The sequence below is a fragment of the Heptranchias perlo genome, chromosome 13 (genome assembly GCF_035084215.1).
Source record: "Heptranchias perlo isolate sHepPer1 chromosome 13, sHepPer1.hap1, whole genome shotgun sequence".
NCBI classification, from domain to species: Eukaryota; Metazoa; Chordata; class Chondrichthyes; order Hexanchiformes; family Hexanchidae; genus Heptranchias; species Heptranchias perlo.
Window position 1 is genome coordinate 17,338,778 of NC_090337.1, and position 20,614 is coordinate 17,359,391.

The 20,614-nt window shown below is 40.7% G+C and overlaps 1 protein-coding gene across 7 annotated transcripts in view; it reads left to right on the forward strand.

Annotated features, from left to right (window-relative positions):
• LOC137331328 (transcription factor Dp-2-like) overlaps nt 1-20,614 on the forward strand; it is a 152,900-nt gene that overhangs the window by 22,930 nt on the left and 109,356 nt on the right. For all 7 annotated transcript variants that reach the window (XM_067995050.1, XM_067995051.1, XM_067995049.1 and 4 more), the window contains 2 exons: nt 5,012-5,134; nt 9,695-9,761. In XM_067995050.1, coding sequence (XP_067851151.1) covers nt 5,123-5,134; nt 9,695-9,761 — 79 coding nt within the window. In that variant the 5' untranslated portion in view covers nt 5,012-5,122. The remainder of the gene's footprint in view (nt 1-5,011; nt 5,135-9,694; nt 9,762-20,614) is intronic.

The window sequence follows — 20,614 nt, forward strand, 5'->3', positions numbered from 1 at the left end:
TAACAGCACAATCCAGTAGTGTAACAAATACGAGGGCAATTCAGCGATCCTGTGCTCCCAGTGGGGGAGGGAGTGTGCGTTGGAAATAGGGATACATCGCTGCAGTGCCAATTCTCTGAACCCTGCTTCCTTCAAGCCTGGGGTTGCTAAATTCACTCTGTAGCTAGAAAATGAAGCCAATATCAATTGTTTTGAATCAAAGCTGGTCCAAAACTTTATAAGTGAAGTAGTACAATCACTGTTTTTAATGCTGTATATTGGAGAACTTACCAAATTAGTTCAGTAAGGGTTAGGTTAGCTGCAGTCGAGGGCTGATGAGGGTTACAAGGAAGTAGTGATACAAAAAGCTAGTCATGCATATGTAGCATTTCTGATGCCCCTCTAGCCCTGCTTTCATTCTCCTTCTCCTGTATATTCCTTCCTTTCTTTGAGTTGTGCTGGGTTTTAAAAGATTTTTAAAGTTGTTTTTCCACCTATTGTTTTATGCCATCTCTTGGGCTACTTTTTCAAGTTTGGGTTGTGTTTTGCACTCATCAATAGACAATTGACAGATTTTCTTTTGATATTTCAGATTATCCTGTTTTAATCTTTCCCTTTTCATTTTGTATACTCCTTAATTCTTTCTCCTTTCTACATTTCATCCCCAGCACGTTGAAGTCAAGACTCTTAGCATAGGCCGTGAAATGGCTCAGTTGAATAATAATGCATAAATGCTTAGTGTATTAGCCTAGAGTTCCTTTGTCTTATGGTTAATACCTCCACTAAAAAACGGCCAAAGGATTTCATACAAATATATTAAGCATTAATATGCTATTATCCCACAGTATAATTTCATGACTGTAGTCTCTGACTGTAACACATTCTTTCCCTTGATCATGTATGTTTTGGTGTCTTTTCTATCCTTATTACTCCAGATTTTTCAGTTCCCATATCTTAGATCACCCTCATAGGTGAGTCCCAACTTCCGGCTACTTCAAGAGTATCTTCACTTGATCTTTCGGTAAGCTTTAGGTAATATGCCCAGGATAACAAACTGAACAACCTTTACATTAATTATTTTAGCTACTGGAATTGTACTATACCTCCATAGGCTATCTCTCCAATTTTCAATAAGTGGTAGAGTATCACAACATTAGACTTCATTTTAAGTTTAAACTATCAAACAGACTTATTTAACAAAAAATTATCAAGCAGATAAATTAATCATAGAATACATTTATATTTACAGAAGAAATCCTATCTAGCTCCTCGGAAGGAAAGCAATAAAAGTCATAATCTAAATGCTAAGCTTTTTTTTTGAAAATAACTTTTATATACACCGTGTTTCTTTTCTCCTTGTATTTCTTACCACAGTGGAAGCCTGAACTATATCCTTGGAAGTTAAAGCTGACTCTCTCTGACTCAAATAGCTACAGCTCCTTAAATATTTCTGAAGACAGTTACCAGGACTTCCTGGATTTGAATAACTATTGATCACATTCAAAAATAGCTGGTTGTCATACACCTACCTGAACACGTCAGTTTTGTTTGCTCAAAAGTAGCTTGGCTCCTTCCTCAAGCTTCACAGACAATTGATGAAACTTACAATATTTGTATCAAGTTACACTTGAGATAAGATTCTGTGGCTAGATTTTTGTTAAACTCCTTATGACTAGTGACTGAATTATAAGAAATTCTAGATAGCTAAAGGAAGACGGGTTATGGTGGTGCAGTGATTAGGTTACTGAACCAGTAATCCAGAGGCCTCAACTAATAAACAACAGTAAAAAAACTGAAGTAAATATTTTTTAAAACCATGCCGAAGTATAATAGGCAAGTATTGAATTTCAATCTCTGGGTTTGTGATGTTAGAATTGTAAGATTAAAATTGTCTTGTCACTCATTGCCACATCTGTTGTCCTGTATGTTGCTTTTATAGGTGTGAAACATCTCTGTAGCAGCATGTAATATATAATGGCCGTAGGTTAGGGGAACAGCTGCTACTTGGCTAAAAAATATGTACTGTTACAGGGATTTTTTTTTTCATTTCTGTGATCCATAAGGAAATGTCTGGACTTTGTACACACAATTTTACAGTAAGAAATAGAGATGGTAGTTGTTTTGATTATTTGAAAATGGCGAACTGATGTTAAATCAGTTATGAATTGGTTGGTTATCTGTGCATGCTTTAAACTTTGTACAGTTGTGCCCAGGTGCACGAAGCCAACTTTGAGATCAAATTCCACTTCAGATTTAAAAAAAAGCTCAATGGCCAGAATCGGTTAGTGAGGTGTACTGATTCATTGTTTATGGTAATGATGCAATTAAAGATGATTTGAAAAGAATCTGATGATTGAAAATTACATCGAATGGCTATATCACGTGAGAAATTGGACTTGTGGAAAACAGATACCAACTGGAGAGGGAACAGACCTTTTGTGGCTGGCAGTTTCTTAAGAGTCCTGAGGATTTTGGATGGGCTCCACATGCAAATCCGAATGCATACAGAATGTAGCTAGGTAAATCATAAAGACATTCATTTGTGTCTATCATGGTTACCATCATCCTGCCCAAGGAGGAGCAGAATGAACAGTAGATTAGGAAACCCAGGCACCGTACTCTCGATAGTACCAAATCTGACCTAAATGGAAGTTGCACTCGAGGCAATTTTTTCTGAACTTTTTTTTAATGAATGTCTTTATGATTTATACCCTTACAAGGAAATGAGAACCCAGAAGATACTGATATGTCAGAATACTCCAGAAAGTGATAGTGGAGGACACAGAGCCACAAAGCTGGAGCCCCCATCAGTATGGGTGGAGCTAAGAAATAACAAGGGGCAGAAAACACTATAGGGAGTGGTTTAAAGACCCCCTAACAGTAGTTATAGTGTTGGACAGAGTATAAATCAGGAAATTAGAGGAGCATGTAATAAGGGTATTGCAATAATTGTAGGGGACTTTAATCTTCATATAGACTGGGCAAACCAAATTGGCAAAAGCAGTTTGGAGGATGAGTTCATGGAATGCATTTGAGAGTTTTCTAGGACAATATGTCGAGGAACCAACTCGTGAACAAGCTATTTCAGGTCTAGTATTGTGTGATGAGACAGGGTTAATTAGTAATCTTATTGTTAAGGGTCCTCTGGGGCAGAGTGAACATAATATAATAGAATTTTTCCTCATCTCGGTCCTAAATAGCTGACCCCTTAGCTTGAGACTATGACCCCTAGTTCTAGACTCGCCGGCCAGAGGAAACAGCCTCTCAGCACCTACCCTGTCAAGCCCTCTCAGAATTTTATACTTTTCAATGAGGTCACCTGTCATTCTTCTAAACTCCAGAAAATATAGGCCCATTCTACTCAATCTCTCCTCATGCATCTCTACTCTGTCTAGACCCTTCATGATTTTGAATACCTCTATCAAATCTCAACGCAAACTTCTCTGTTCCAAGGAGAACAACCTCAGCTTCTCCAGTCTATCCACATTAACTAAAGTCCCTCATCCCTGGATGCTGTGTTTCTCAGGGGAAATATTTATTATTTTTCCTGTGGAAAACAGATACCAACTGGAGAGGGAACAAATCTTTTGTGGCTGGCAGTTTCTTAAGAGTCCTGAGGATTCTGGATGGGCTCCACATGCAAATCTGAATGCATACAGAATGTAGCTAGGTAAATCATAAAGACATTCATTTGTGTCTATCATGGTTACCATCATCCTGCCCAAGGAGGATCAGAATGAACAGTAGATTAGGAAACCCACGCACCGTGCTCTCGAAGACTATATCCAAGCAAAGGTTTTATACCTAGAACTGATCGAGGGACCGAGTTTGGGTAGGTTGAGGCATGTAAACATTGAATTAAATGATAGCAGATGATTTGAGGCTCCATGGCCAGAACTGCTTTGCTTGTGGCTCTGAAGCTCACAGCTGCCTTGCATGTTTTCACTCTTGGATCATTTCTATCAACTGAGGGCTTAGGGTTGGGTTTGGGTTTTCACTCCTAGATCATTTCTATCGCCTGGAGAGAGGCGGGGGTGGGGGGTGATGTGGGGGATGACTTATTAGATGTCAGCTGACGAGCAATGTCCACCTCCATTCAAGAGGTGAATGATGCGCTGGTTCAGAAGGAATGCTGGCATTTCTGTTTGCACAGAAATAAGGATTAAAAAGTTGGAGAGGCAGCAACAATTTTATACCATTGCTGTCCTTCCATGTTCTTGGGTGTCACCGATTGCATTTGTGAAGATAATGCTACTCCACAGTCAATCTGATGGTGTACATCAACTGCAAAGGTTTTCCTTCAGTCTGTATGGAGGTGGTCTGTGATTGAAAAACAAAGGATTTTGTATTTGAAAATAAAATGCCTATGATCAACACCACAGCCTCTTCATTCTTGGCCAGTCATCTATGACTGTAACATTTGAGTTGGGAGATTTGAACAATGACATGAAAGTGTGGTTGTCACCCCAATGCATAATCCACAGAGTGCAGCAAAAAGGAGCTACAACCAGAGACACAAGATAACCTGCTCTGTCATTGAGCTAATATTTGGTGTTCCTTCATACTTTCAGAGAAAACTTCCTTCACAGTTGACTTCATCCTTTCTCCAACATGTTTAGCCTTTACCACAGCTCAATGCACCCCACCCAGTAATACCCACTCACTAAGCCATTGGGGGTGCCCTTCAAATGCCATTGTCATTATGTGCTTAGAGCCATTGCAATTTTATAACTTGAGGTTGCTGTTATAGCATGTAGCACCTACGCTAGTGACTCATTATTTGATTATCAATAGACATCCTTACACAGGCTTTATTTCTAGTGACTGTGTACATTTTCAATTAGTTCCTGGAAAGATCTCCACATTGCAGTGTAAAAGATTAATCGGATTAAATCTCTATTCCTATTTTAGCAGCAATGTTTGTAGCAGTGTTAAATCCCAAGCTGGCAATGCCTAAACTTGTATTTCACAAAGTTATTCAACTGGTTTGATTGTTGTACTGGTTAATAAAGCAAAACCTTATTTCCAACAGGACATCCTGATGTAAAAGAAACTACGTGCTAAAAGTATTATTCTTGTTTGCGTTGGAGGGCCTTGGAGAACTTTGGACCGAGAGCACCTTGAAGTAATTGGTGCAAGTACAATGGCAAAACATGTAAGTAATAGTACAGCTGTATAACAGTTTAGTTATAGTTGTGTAAGAATAGATAAAGAATTCATATTTTGAATTGTCTCTTTGGACCTATTGTTTTATGTGGCAGAAAACATGCATCAACCCAGGGTTTTAAGATCAGGTTTCATCAGGAATTGTGATGGTGTTTTCTATGAACTCCTTATGTGGTAACATTCTATGCAACAGTCACTTGTTAAAATGTAACTTCCTGAATTAAGTTATCAACTTTTGTGTTTGGCTAGGACTACAGTTCAATCTTGTTATTAACTCGCCTTTTACAACTCTCATCAAACCAAACTTCCTTTGGTTGTGACCAGAAATTACACTATAATGGTTTGCCTAGATTTTAATGTCTTATTAGAGGAAAGAAAATCTTGTCTAAACTTGATATGTTTTTCACCCTTACAAAATTTATCAGATTATTTATTATTTGATCTCCTTTAGATTTTTGTTTTCTTTTTCTCTTTCCTCCCCCCCACCTCCCTCCATAGCCATATAACATTCCCTAATAAAAGGCAGGTAACTTACTCCTGAGTCTCCATCAGTGCCACTGTGTAAGCAATTAGTAAGAAATACTCATCCTTTTCTTCCTCCTAGTTCACCTTTTCTGCTTCTCAACTGCTATTGCCTTAGGTGAGATTGTGAGTTTGCTTGACTTTGCTACAGGCTCGTTTTTCTTTCTTGTTTGGCCTTGTGCAGGGAATTTTTCTAACCCATTCATTTTAATTTATTTTCCACCCCCATTATTTCACACCATTGTGGAGAAAGCAAGGCTCCCAAGCTTCTGCCAATGGCAACCATATGACTGGGAAGCGTGCCAGAATTCCTGGGTAGTCTAGCCCTCTGGTTTTGGTTCCATGCACTGAGGGGAAGCATCTCATCTGTGTTGAATTACTCTCTCCTTCCACATTTCACTCCATTAGGAACCATGGTGACAAAATCACATTCTATCATTCTGTGCGGTCCTTTGATGGACCAAAGCATTGTACTAACAGACCATTCAATGTTTTCTTTTACCAGATTACTCGATTGAATTACACACAAATATTGAGAATGACATGATTCCTTTGGCAGCAACTCTCAAACCTACAATTTCCACCACCTAGTAAGACAAGGGCAGCAGGTGCATGGGAACACCATCACCTCCAAGTTCCCTTGCAAGTCACACTACATCCTGACTTAAACATATGTCACCATTCCTTCAGTGTCGCTGGATCAAAATCCCCACCACCCACCACCTTCTCGAGGACAAGTGGGGATGGGCAATAAATGCCAGCCTTGCTAGTGACACCCATATCCTGAAGAATTATATTTTTTTAAAAATAGCTTGCTTTAATTTTAGGAAAAATCAAGCATTCGTCTCTCCATGAGAAAAAATATCTGATTGCATAACTTTAGGAATAAATATTATCTCTTTCTTTCCTAGATGTCATTTTCATACTTTATGGGTAAAGTAATAGGTATATAAACTTTAAACCAGTAAGAGATGGTCTGTATACTCTTTTGTTAAAATAGTTTGCTCTTGTTATGCCTGCCATGAGTCCAATAAATGATGTACCCTTTCCGATAGTGGAAAGTCTATTATTGTATTCAATTTTTCAACAGAAAGAAAGAAAGAACTCTCATTTATATAGGGCCATTGATGATCTCGGCGTCCCAAAGCACTTCACAGTCAAAGAAGTACTTTTGACGTATAGTCACTCTTGTAATGTATGGGAATACAGCAGACAATTTGCGACCAGCAAGGTCCCACAAACAGCAGTGAGAACAGCAATGACCAAATAATCTGTTTTAGTGGTGTTGTTTGAGTGATAAATATTGGCCAGGACACAGAGAACTCCCCTGCTCCTCTTCGAACAGTGCCATGGGATGTTTTACGTCCACCTGAGAGAACTGATGGGAAAAATAAGACAAGGTTCCTGTGCCTGATTACTTTTCGAGTAACTCCTGCTATAAAGCATGTGTGCCTAGATATTGAAAGAGGATAGGAATGGATTCAACTATAAACTCATCAGTTGAATAGCCTGCTGATGCTTTCTATCTAGGCTCGTACATGAAGAATGGCCTCCTGAGCAAGGAGAACTGCTGGCACCCATGGAACTGTACCGCAGCAGGTGTCACTACCTTGAATGTGTATTCGGGGGTTCTGCAGGTGACACCTCTCTGTCTGAACACGGTGATTGCCTTGGCAACGGGCAGTTGCAGGGGCAGTCTGTAAACACCATGTATTGTTCTGTGATGTATAAATGCGTAGGCTTCAAGGAGCTCCTGAACATTTACCTGACGAAGGAGGAAGCCTCCGAAAGCTTGTGAATTTAAAATAAAATTGCTGGACTATAACTTGGTGTTGTAAAATTGTTTACAATTGTCAACCCCAGTCCATCACCGGCATCTCCACATCATTTCAAGAAGAGGAGGGAGAAAATTGGGAATAATAAAAAAAAAGTGAAAGATACTGCAATAACTCCTTTACAATGAGCTACAATTGTTCTGAGTGCATTTTGTTCAAATAGGTTTGTGCCAGTGAAGGGGTTAATATTTTTGTTGTGATCATCAGTTCCGTTGAACTTGCACTCAAAGTTAACCACAGCTTAAGTTGTACCAACACTTATGATTCAGTTAACTATAAAGGACCAAGAGTTAATTGTATATTTGGAAAGCTTGTTGACATCTTTCTTTACAGAAACATTTCTAAGTTAGCCCCTACTGAAAATGAAGACCTGTTGCTCAGGCATTTGTATTCCCCTCTCTCATATATAATGTTTTCCTTCATAGATTTCTTTCTATTTACCTTGCCCCAGCACCATCTCTTGCTGAGAAGGGTCGACCTCTGTCAATATTACTCTTTAGCTATCTACTTAAGTACTACCTGTCAAACAGTTTTTTAATAAAAAATCCACGCACACTCTCCCTTGTTCCCTGCAAAGAAACTATTGGCCTCTGCTTAGTACTGCTCACAGACCTGTTGTTATGAATTTGCATCTTACCCCATGATATGATGGGTTTGAGGAACTATACATTCTTAAGACTCGTCTTTTTTAACACCGAGCTGAATCCAGCTGCATCCAGACATGTCTTCAGTTGCTCACACCTGCCTACCAGCATATAGTTCCCTTTCTTCTTGGTGATTTAAAAAAAATAGGTATTATGTAGAAGGTTGAGAAACTGAAATCTGTTAAAGAAGCTGTAACTATATGTCTTTTTGCAGAGAGTCTGCAGTGTGGTAATTTCTGAGGTTTGAAGGTTAAGCTTATTAGTGGATGCATGCAATGGGGTTAGGTAACTTTTCTCTCATGTCATTTGCACTAGACTAAGTACTATTGGTGGTTGCTGTAATGGAAAGATATATATATTTGCAAAAGGAAATACACCATATTGGACTTTCAAAGTTTGAATATGTTTAGTTTGCAGTATGAATAGAGTTGTAGAATGTGGAAGTTTATAGTTATGTAAAACCTTTTGTTTGCTGCAGTGCAAAATATATATTATACGACAAGCATAATGGGTACAAATGCAAAGGTTGGTCTATTGTATTGTAAACTGACGTTGCAAATCTGGAGAAATGTTTTTTGTTCAAGGATTAGTGTACTGCTGATTTAATATGCTGTGTTTTAAACTCTTGGATTGCAAACTGTAAGTTCTCTGCTCCCCCCCACCCCCCCACAAAAAGAAAACCCAAAGCAGTGAATTTTATTGCACCATGACATACAAAAACTGCACATTTTGTACAGCTCAATTTTTTTTTACAATATATTCAAAATAGACTATTCGGGCAGCACACTGTTCCGATATGTTGTATCACATGCTGTCAGGCATTGTTTTATGCTGCACCATCTGTAAACTTGAGCCCATCCAAAGCTCTGCTGCCCATATCCTAACTCGCATCAAGTCCGTTCACCCATCAGCCCTAGGCTTGTTGACCTTAGTTGGCTCCTGGTCCAGCAACGCCTCGATTTTTAAAAATTCTCATCCTTGTTTTCAAATCCCTTCATGGCCTCACCCCTCCCTATTTCTGTAACCTCCTCCAGCCCTACAACCCCCCGAAATCTTTGTGCTCTTCCAATTCTGGCCTCATGCGCATCCCGATTTTCATCGCTACACCATTGGCGGCTGTGCCTTCAGCTGTCTAGGCCCTAAGCTCTGGAATTCGCTCCCTAAACCTCTCCGCCTCTCTATCGCTCTCTCCTCCTTTAAGACGCTCCTTAAAATCCACCCCTTTGACCAAGCTTTTTGGTCACCTGTCCTAGTATCTCCTTATATGGCTTGGTGTCAGATTTTGTTTGATAATGCTCCTGTGAAGCACCTTGGGATATTTTACCACGGTAAAGATGCTATATAAATGCATGTTATTGTTGTTGTAGTTGTAGGTACCATCGACAACAAATGTTAAATCGTGTACCTTGGGATGTCCTTTATTCGGTGTACAAATTGTTAAATTTTTCAGATTGCTGAAAATTACACTGTTGGTAGACAATCAATAATTCATGAAATAGCTTGACCATTCCTAACTGTATGCTATTCCCCCCCTACCCCTCCCTATAGGTTGCAATAATTAACACAAACGGAGAACTGAAAGGATACACAGACCAGAACCTTTTTCCAGTTAAGGGTGAGTGGACGTTGAATACATAAAAAGCATAATTTATGTGAACGAAAATTGAAATACTCAGCAAATTGCCTCACTTATCAACGTGAATCAGTTGGTCTAATATGAAATACACTCTGTCATATATAAGTAATCAGCTTCAGAGGAGGTGTTTTAGGAAGTTTTTCACCTGGAACTGATTCTGGATTCAGTTCTCAGGGATATCACCTTCAGTAGAGATGAGTTTCTATTTGGAAGCAAATCGAGAACTGGATTCTATTAATTTACTCAGTTTTGTACTTCCTTTATAAGATCATAAGAAATAGGAGCAGGAGTAGGCCAAATGGCCCCTCGAACCTGCTCCACCATTCAATAAGATCATAGCTGATCTTCTACCTCAACTCCACTTTCCCCCCCATCCCCATATCCCTCAATTCCCTTTAGTGTCCAAAAATCTATCGATCTCAGTCTTGAATATACTCAATTTTACAACACCAAGTTATAGTCCAGCAATTTTATTTTAAATTCACAAGCTTTCGGAGGCTTCCCCCTTCGTCAGGTGAACGATGTGAAATGAATGGTCGTTCACCTGACGAAGGGGGAAGCCTCCGAAAGCTTGTGAATTTAAAATAAAATTGCTGGACTATAACTTGGTGTTGTAAAATTGTTTACAATTGTCAACCCCAGTCCATCACCGGCATCTCCACATCTTGAATATACTCAGCGACTGAGCATCCACAGCCCTTTGGGGTAGAGAAGTCCACAGATTCACAATCCTCTGAGTGAAGAAATCACTCCTCATCTCCGGTCTGAAATGGCCGACCCCTTATCTTTAGAATATTAAGGACTCTGTGATGTCTGAAATCTGGATCACCACTTCAATCTGTGCAGGCCAATTTAGTGAAACTGTTCCAAATATGTTAGTAAGCATCTCTTTAAATAATAGTGTCTTTTTCTTTTACAGTCTACGTGTGAACGCACGTGGTGTGTACAGGGGAATTACAGACATTGCATGTATGTGCATGTGCTCACATTTTATATTCTTTTCTTTAAAACTCGTATTTTCTCACAGCAAACAGAAGAGGCTGGGGGCATGTGTTAACTCTTCTGTGGAAATTCGAGTCACGAGTTTACTGCCAGTTTATACTACTGACAAGAATCCTCCTTAGCACTGATACGACCTTTTTCCTGAGATGGAGAGAGCAGGACAGTAGGATTAGTTTTGCATTGCTCTAACAAAGAGCTAGCAGAGATATAGAATCATAGGTTACAGCACGGAAGGAGGCCATTCGGCCCATCGAGTCCGCGCCAGCTCTATGCAAGAGCAATCCAGCTACTCCCACTCCCCCGCCCTAACCCCATAGCCCTGCAAATTTTTTCCTTTTAATTACTTATCCAGTTCCCTTTTGAAGGCCATGATTGAATCTGCCTCCACCATCCCCTCGGGCAGTGCATTCCAGATCCGAACCACTCGCTGTGTAAAAAAAAAAGAGTTTTTTCTCATGTCACCTTTTGGTTCGTTTGCCAATCACCTTAAATCTACGTCCTCTGGTTCTTGACCCTTCCGCCAATGGTAACAGTTTCTCTCTATCTACTCTGCCAAGACTAGATTTTGAATACCTCTATCAAATCTCCTCGCAACCATCTCTGTTCCAAGGAGAACAACCCCAGCTTCTCCAGTCTATCCATGTAACGAAAGCCCCGCATCCCTGGAATCTCTTCTGCATCCTCTCTAAGGCCTTTCCATCTTTCCTAAAGTGCGGTGCCCAGAACTGGACACAATACTCCAGTTGTGGCTGAACCAGTGTTTTATAAAGGTTCATCATAACTTCCATACTTTTGTACTCTCTACCTCTATTTATAAAGCCCAGGATCCCGTATGCTTTTTTAACTGCTTTCTCAACATGCACTGCCACTTTCAATGATTTGTGCACATATACCCCCAGATCTCTCTGTTCCTGTACCTCTTTTAGAGTTGTGCCCTCTAATTTATATTGACTCTCCTTGTTCTTCCTATCAAAATGTATCACTTTGCATTTTTCTGAGTTAAATTTCATCTGCCACGTGTCCGCCCATGCTACCAGCCTGTCTATATCCTCTTGAAGTCTATCACTAGCCTCCTCGCTGTTTACTACCCTTCCAAGTATTGTGTCATCTGCAAATTTTGAAATTGTGCCCTGTACACCCAAGTCATTAATATATATCAAGAAATGCAGTGGTCCCAGCTCTGACCTGGGGAACACCACTGTACACCTCCCTCCAGTCCAAAAAACAACCGTTCGCCACTACTCTCTGTATTCATGTTGCTACTGCCCCTTTTATTCCATGGGCCATAATCTTGATGATAAGCCTACCATGTGGCACTTTATCAAATGCCTTTTGAAAGTCCATATACACCACATCAACTGCATTGTTACCTCATCAAAAAACTCTATCAGGTTAGTTTAACACTATTTGCTTTTAACAAATCCGTGCTGGCTTTCCCTAATCAATCCATGCTCATCCAAATGACTGCTAATTCTGTCCCGGATTTTCGTTTCTAAAAGTTTCCCCACCACCGAGGTTAAACTGACTGGCCTATAGTTGCTGGGTTTATCCTTACACCCTTTTTTGAACAAGGGTGTAACATTTGCAATTCTGCGGACCTCTGGCACCACCCCCATATCTAAGGAGAATTAGAAGATTATGGCCAGTACCTCCGCAATTACCATCCTTACTTCCCTCAGCTACCTAGGATGCATCCCATCAGGACCGGTTGACATATCTACTTTAAGTACAGCTAGCCTTTCTAGTACCTCTTCTTCATCAATTTTTAGCCCATCCAGTATCTCAACTCAATCTTCCTTTATTGAGACTCTGGCAGCATCTTCTTCCTTGGTAAAGACAGATGCTAAGTACTCATTTAGTACCTCAGCCACCCCCTCTGCCTCCATGCGTAGATCTCCTTTATGGTCCCTAATCGGCCCTACCCCTCCTCTTAACTATTTATATGCCTGTAGAAGACTTTTGGGTTCCCTTTTATGTTGGCCGCCAGCCTGTTCTCATACTCTGTCTTTGCCCCTATTATTTCCTTTTTCACTTCCCCTCTGAAACTTTCTATATTCTGCCTGGTTCTCACTTGTGTTATCAACCTGACATCTGTCATACGCCCCTTTTTTCTCTTTCATCTTACTCACTATCTCTTTTGTCATCCAGGGAGCTCTGGCTTTAGTTGCCCTTCCTTTCTGCCTCGTGGGAATGTGCCTAGACTGTACCCGAACCATCTCCTCTTTAAAGGTCACCCACTGTTCAATTACAGTTTTGCCTGCCAACCTTTGATTCCAATTTACAGGGGCCAGATCTGTTCTCATTCCATTGAAATTGGCCCTCCTCCAATTGAATATTTTTACTTTAGAGTGGTAATCTTTTCCATAGCTATTCTAAACCTTATGATACTATGATTGCTGCTTCCTAAATGCTCCCCTACTGACTTGCTCCACTTGGCCTGCCTCATGCCCTAGAACCAAGTCCAGCAATGCCTCCTTCCTCGTTGGGCTGGAAACATACTGGTTAAGGAAGTTATCCTGAACATATTTCAAAAATTCCTCCCCCTCTTCCCCTTATTATTATTGTTATCCCAGTCTATATTAGGATAATTGAAGTCCCCAGTTATCACTACTCTATAGCTTTTGCACCTCTCTGTAATTTCCCTGCAAATTTGCTCCTCTATATCCTTTCCACTAGTTGGTGACCTATAGAATACACCCAGTAGTGTAATGGCACCTCTTTTATTTCTTAACTCTAACCAAATAGATTCTGTTCTTGCCCTTTCCAGGACATCCTCTCTCTCCAGTACTGCAACATTCTCCTTAATCAATACTGCCTCCCCTCTCCTTTCTTTCCTTCCCTATCTTTCCTGAACACCTTGTATCCAGGAATATTTAGTACCCAATCCTGCCCTTTTTTGAGCCAGGTCTCTCATCGCCACAATATCGTATTCCCGTGTGGCTATTTGTGCCTTCAGCTCACCAACCTTGTTTACCATGCTTCGTGCGTTTACACAAATGCACTGCAAACCAGACTTAGACTTTCTTGTACTCTCTCTTAGTCTGATCCCACCTATTACTGTACTATTACTTGCTCTAGTGCTACCTTTCTCCCCCTATGAGGGCCAAAGAGCCTCCTTCTATGGTTCTATAGTATGTGTCAGGCTGGAGCCAGCAGCCTGTCTGGAGACCCAGCATTCTAATACAGTATTATACTGTATTACAATTGATCTGTGCAGTTATTGTCCATTGTATTATAGCTGGTACTCACACTGACGAACAAATGATTGAATTTACATGAGTGGCAAATTATCCTAGCAGCTAGCCAGCAGGAATTGAGCTAATAATGTGGTTACAGCTGATCCCCAACCCCCCCCCCCCCCACAATTCCACCTTAAACTCGCCATATTTCGACAGTCACTAATACCTGTGCTAATCTGGCCTTTCTTATAGATTACGCCCATTCTAACTAAGTATGAGTTGACAGCAAGCTGACTTTGTGCATACAGAGATCCTAAGATTTTAGTTCTCTTACTTGCCCCATTTCCACAAAGGACTGTTGCTGTGAAGAAGAGCAGAGAGAGGCCTCAAGGATTCAATCCCCAAGCACCTCCATTGATTTCACAGGGATCAGTAAACTTTTCATTCCTAGATGCTGATCTAAAGCAGTTTCAAACTTCATATCAGCTGAGTAAACTGAGGACAGGTTGTCAGTTATCACTACCTTCTTTCAGTGTAAAGCATTTAATTTCAGAGTAGTGTTAAGGTGTTAGAATTAGCCCTAAGACAACTTTGAGCACTTTTTAATCAAATAACTCCACCTTACCATCCCTTGGAAATGGAATAACTCTTGCTATCAACAAAGCTGGACACTAGCTTTGTGTTTTCCCCATCAGCGAGGAGCTATTTATGTGTTTTTTTTAAATACACATCTGGTCCAAACTTACTGCCTTGGACCGGATGACTACACTGCTGGTGGCAAACGGAATTTCAAGCGTGAAACAGTTGTGAATTTAAATAAGTTGCTTCTACTAGGCAGTGAGAAATAACCTGAATGGAGAGCCTTGTCCAAGGTTCTTGTCTTTGTGAGCTGCATAGGTCCATACCTTAGAGCCTCTCCAGCCTCAAAGTTTAAATCCATATTCCCATTAATTTGCACGTATCGCAATTTTGCAGATACGTCAGATCTTAATGTTCTTATTAGGATTTATCCACCAATTGAGGCAAAATAGCTAATACGCAGGGGCCAGGACATCAACATTCAAACTGGACAAACCACCAAATAAGAATTAACTGCAAATGGCACTGAGTTCCCAGAGCTTTGAGGGCTGGAATGGCAGGATTCGACGGCTGCATGTGACCCAAGGGCTGCAGTTTGAGCACCATGCCTCATTGCTACTCAGTGAGATATGGGTTCTAGGTTCTGCACAGCATGGTTAATATTTTGGTGTAAAATCAGGGGGGTAATCTACATTAGGACATGTTTTTGACCTAGTTTACAATAAATGTTTAAGAAGCTACGCCACCTTTGCTCTTGTTAATATTACTAACATCTTGAATCTAAATAGGGGCTAAAGAATATAAATATCTTGAGGGGGAAGGGTCAGCAAATTGAAGCAGGAAACTGAAGGTCTTCTGAGTCATCTGCCGTGATCACAGCAGTCAGAATTCTAGTATGTGTATGTGAATGGTACAGTTATGACTCAACTATTTGAGCATTCGTGCAAAATACTCAAATAACTCTTTAGCAGACTTTGCAGTTAAGTTAGCATCTTAATAAATATCCCATTTTGTTGATCTTTTGTATCACCAGCTTTGTGTTTTCCCCATTAGTGGGGAACTATTTGTTTTTTTTTAAAAATACACATCTGGCCCAAACTTACTGCCTTGGATCAAATGACTCCGCTGCAGGTGGCAAACACAATTTCAAGTGTGAAACAGTTGTGAATTTAAATAAGTTGCTTCTACTGAGGAGAAACTGTTTCCAGTGGCAGAAGGGTCGGTAACCAGAGAACACAGATTTAAGGTAATTGGCAAAAGAACCAGAGGCGACATGAGGAAAAAAATAATCTACGCAGCGAGCTGTTCTGATCTGGAATGTACTGCCTGAAAGGGTGATGGAAGCAGATTCAATAGTAACTTTCGAAAGTGAATTGGGTAAACACTTGAAGGGGAAAAATTTGCAGGGCTATGGGGAAAGAGCAGGAGGAGTGGGACTAATTGGATAGCTCTTTCAAAGAGCTGGCACAGGCACGATGAGCTGAATGGCCTCCTTCTGTGCTGTATCATTCTATGATTCACTCATGAATTTTTGTGTTTGGTTATAGTTGATAGTGAGTTACAATGTTATAATTAAATTGAGCTGTTCCGATAAGCTCCTTAACAATGAGAATGAAGTTGAGGTGGTGAATGAACCTCTGCAGAAATCTGGGTATGAATTACTGCCATAAATTCAGTTCTTAAGTATCATCTTTGCTCAGTTAGTGTCACACTCACCTCAGAGTCAGAAGTTTGTGTGTTCAAGCCTCATACCAAGAGTTGGAGCTCATAATCTAAACTGAGACTCCATTGTGAGAGGTGTTGTCCTGTGATGAGACAGTAAACCAACTCCCTGTCTGCCTGTTACGGTAGTTCAGGTGGATGGTCAAGATCCCATTGCACTATCGGAGGAAGAACCTGGATTTCTATCGGTGCCTCAGCTATGGTTTTCTCCGTTATCCCATACTACCACAAAACATTGCATTACTGTTGATGGGATGTTTTGATGTTTGTAAAATTCCTATTGCGTTTATCGACATAACAAAGTCACTGCACCTTGAAGTAAATAATTGCATGTTGAATAATAGAGGCAGTATTACTCTATCAAAACCCTTCATGATTTTGAACACCTCTATCAAAAATAATATGCGTATGTGTTTGTGAAATGGGACTTAAAGGGGGTACACCTCATCAATAAATAAACTCTTCAGTTTTTTAGTATAATTACAGGAAATCCCTGTGGGTATGGACTTGATAAATAGGTATACATTTTTGAACACCTAGGTGGAGGGTAATTGAGAGCAACACCACTGCCTGGTCGAGCATTGGTTTACCCATGAGAAAAAGAGAGATACTATCGATGAGAAGAGGCAAGTACTAGTTGCAGGGGATTCCATAATTAGGGCATTGGCTGCAGTCTAAAATAGTTCGCTTGGGGAGTTACGGAAAGATGTACCTTAATTTTAAAGGGGGTGCAGGAACAGAGAGACCTAGGGGTATATGTACACAAGTCTTTGAAGGTGGCAGGACAAGTTGAGAAGGCTGTTAAAAAGCCATACGGGATCCTTGCCTTTATAAATAGGGGCATAGAGTACAAAAACAAGGAAGTTATGCTAAATCTTTATAAAACACTGGTTAGGCTCCATCTGGATCATTGGGCCAGAAATCGCTCCCGAAATAACGGAGGAGCTCTCCGTTTTTAGTGACCAAGTTCCCGTGTTTGCACATGTGCAGTGAAACATCGAAATCCAAAATTTGCACCTAGTGGTTCGCTGGCAATATGACAGCTTCAAATTAAAGGGCCATTGCACGCTGCAATCAGAGAAATCATTGAAAAACGGCCAACTTGCTTATCTGCCCAGCTGGAAAATAGTTAATTACGCCACCGAACAGGTACGCTTAAAAAATACAAGGTCCAAACCAAGATTTAATAAACTTTTTAAACTTTTCCCTTCTGTCTCTTTAATTTAATTCAATTATTTCTTTGGCTTTTTATTAAAAAAAAATTAAAATGTTTATTTACAATGACATACCTGGAATACTAACTTTAAATGAATGAATTCTGCTTGCTTGCTCAAGCTATGCAGCCTGATTCTGTGGGGCGTGACTTTTCCAGCCACACGGCAACTCACGCTGCTCAAAGGCCGGGTTGTTAGTGCACATTTTGTTTTAAAGTTCAAATTCAAGCAATTCAACGCCACAGAGCCCACAGTAAGTATTTTCGTTAATTTAATTTGCAGGATCTGCGGTGAACATTGCCTCATCGCTCTGTGCAATTTCTGGCCCAATGTGTCCAATTCTGGTCACCACACTTGAGGAAAGATGTCAAGGCCTTAGAGAGGATGCAGAGGAGATCTACTTGAATGATACCAGGGATGAAACACTTCAGTTATGTGGAGAGAGTAGAGAATCTGGGGTTGTTCTCCTTAGAGCAGAGAAGGTTAAGGGGGGATTTGATAGAGGTGTTCAAAATTATGAAGGGTTTTGATAGAGTAAATAAGGAGAAACTGTTTCCAGTGGCAGAAGGGTCTGTACCTAGAGGACACAGATTTAAGGTAATTGGCAAAAGAACCAGAAGCGAATTGAGGGGGGGAAAAAATACGGAGCGAGTTGTTATGATCTGGAATGCACTGCCTGAAAGAGTGGTGGAAGCAGATTCAATAATAACTTTCAAAAGGGATTAGATAAATAATTGAATTGGAAAAATTTGCAGGGCTAAGGGGAAAGAGCAGGGGAGTGAGACTAATTGGATAGCTCTTTCAGAGTGCCGGCGCAGGCACGATGGACTGAATGGCCTCCTTCAATGCTTTATGATTCTATGAATCTAGGATTGGAGATAGGTTAAAGAAAAGGATAGTAAAAGAAAGAAGTAAATGTCTATAAATGATTGGATATAGAGAGAAAGAACTTGCATTTGTACAGCGCCTTCCACAACCTCAAAGCTTTTCACAGCCAATGAAGTACTTTTGAAGTGTAATCACTGTTTTAATGTAGAGAAACGTGGCAGCCAAATTACACACAGCAAGGCCCATAAACATCAGTGAGATAATGACCCGATTATCTGTTTTTAATGATGTTGTTTGAGGGATAAATATTGGCTAGGACACCAGGAGAACTTCCCTGCTCTTCTGTCAACAGTGCCATTGGATGTTTAATGTCCACCTGAGAGGGCAGCTGGGATCTTGGTTTAGCATCTTGCCTCTGACAGTGCAGCACTCCCTTAGTACTGCACTGAAGTATCAGCCTAGATTATTTGGTCAACTCTCCGAAGTGGGACTTGAACCCACGATCTTTTAACTCAGAGGTGAGAGTGCTAACACCGAGCCAATGCTGACACACTGATATTAGTGCAAGAGAAGAGACACTGAAATTTGCTGATAACAATTAGAGGGCATGGCAATCTAAAGATTTCAAGAGAACCTAGACAACATAGTGCAGTGGGCAGAAGGTGGCAGATGCAGAGAAATGGGAAAAATAGTGAAAGGAAGTATATGCTAACTCCAGTTGAAAAGCTAGCACCAGCACAGATGTGATGAGCTAATTAACATTCACTGTGCTGTCATTTCTCTGATAAGCCTGGTATGTGACACTAGACTTGGGCATCTTGAACATCATAGTGGTTGACATGTCTACGCTGCCCTGTATACGTTATTCTCCAGATGTCCATCACACAGTTGAAGAAACTCTGAGACTTAGGACCATAGCTGCAGGAAATTGCTACCCTGGAAGCTAGGTACAAGAACATGTGCCCATACATCCAGGATTCAGTGCCTGCAATGATTGCGTTGCAGATAGGCAAACAGCTGTTTGCCTAAGTTCTGCCACTCTAACTGATTGAATCGGCATTTGATGGAGTATGGTGTGTGTCCATGCTGTAGTCAGGGGGATGATGATAAAACACTCATTTTATGGTGAGTTGAACTGCTCACTGCACTATTTGTGAGGCATTCCTGTTACTCGCTGTTCACCCAGCAAGGGCTCAGACCTGCATTTGTCTAACAACTAACTTGTGAATATTCGCTTTGGGGGCGGAAAGGAAGGTAAGTCTTTGGGAGTCGAGTTGGCGGTGGAATTTTGGAACCGAGTCAATCTCCTGTGGCAGACTTGGTAATCTGATACCTGAGCCAGGCAGGCATGCAGTACTTCAAGGCATTGTTTGAATAGCAAGCCTGACTCACTAATTGAACCTGGAGGGGCAGACTTGTCATTTGAGGGTTGGAATTCTTTCCACTCGGTTCTAGATAAGCTACAAGCCAACGGCCTATTGGGTAGGTGGGCCAGCTGGACAAACAAAGGAGAGCGTACCAGTGCTCTTTGCTGGTAGGCTGCATGGTTTTGGTTGGTTAAACTCCAACAGTACCTGTGTGCATACTTGGGAGCCCGTAAGCAGTGGCTCTGCCAAGCTCTGCGTAAATTGTGTGGACCTCGGTAAGTATGTCCTTACAGGAGAGTGTACACTCTATATCGAGCAGCTCCCACTAGCTTGTTCAGAGTTTATTAAACATGGTGATGGGTTTCCTTGTACCCAGCTGACCAAAAAAATGATTAGGAGTCCACCATGTTGGTATTGAACAAGGAGTGGGCAGACACAAGTTTACTCCTTTGATTTCCTACAGTGAGTTCCTGATCTCAGCTAGGCTGTTTTCAGCTGAGAACTTTGAACTGTTTCAGAAGAGATATGGTATCAGTGGATGCTAATAAAATTGCTGAATTACTGGTGAAGAGAAGGGGGATTTGGGGAGTCAGATTGGTAGCAGTCATGTGTTTTTGCACTACTACCTTCCTGTTGGTGAATTTGCTGCACTCTATAAGCAAGAGGGGAAACCCGCAATTTATAAAGCCACGCATTACTATAAATTGAATACAAGTCATCCTGTCCAATGTATCCTTTATGGATTTTTTTTTCCATCCATATTTAATCCATAAATAGATGTATTACATATGAAATAATAGCTGAGTCTCAGCAGATATGTTACAAGGTTGACTGTTGGCATTTTAAGCTGCATGAGAAGAGTGCAAGCATTTTACACTGTCGTTAGAGCCCAGAAACTATTCGACACCCTGCATGTTCACAAATCATTTTTATTGTTTAGG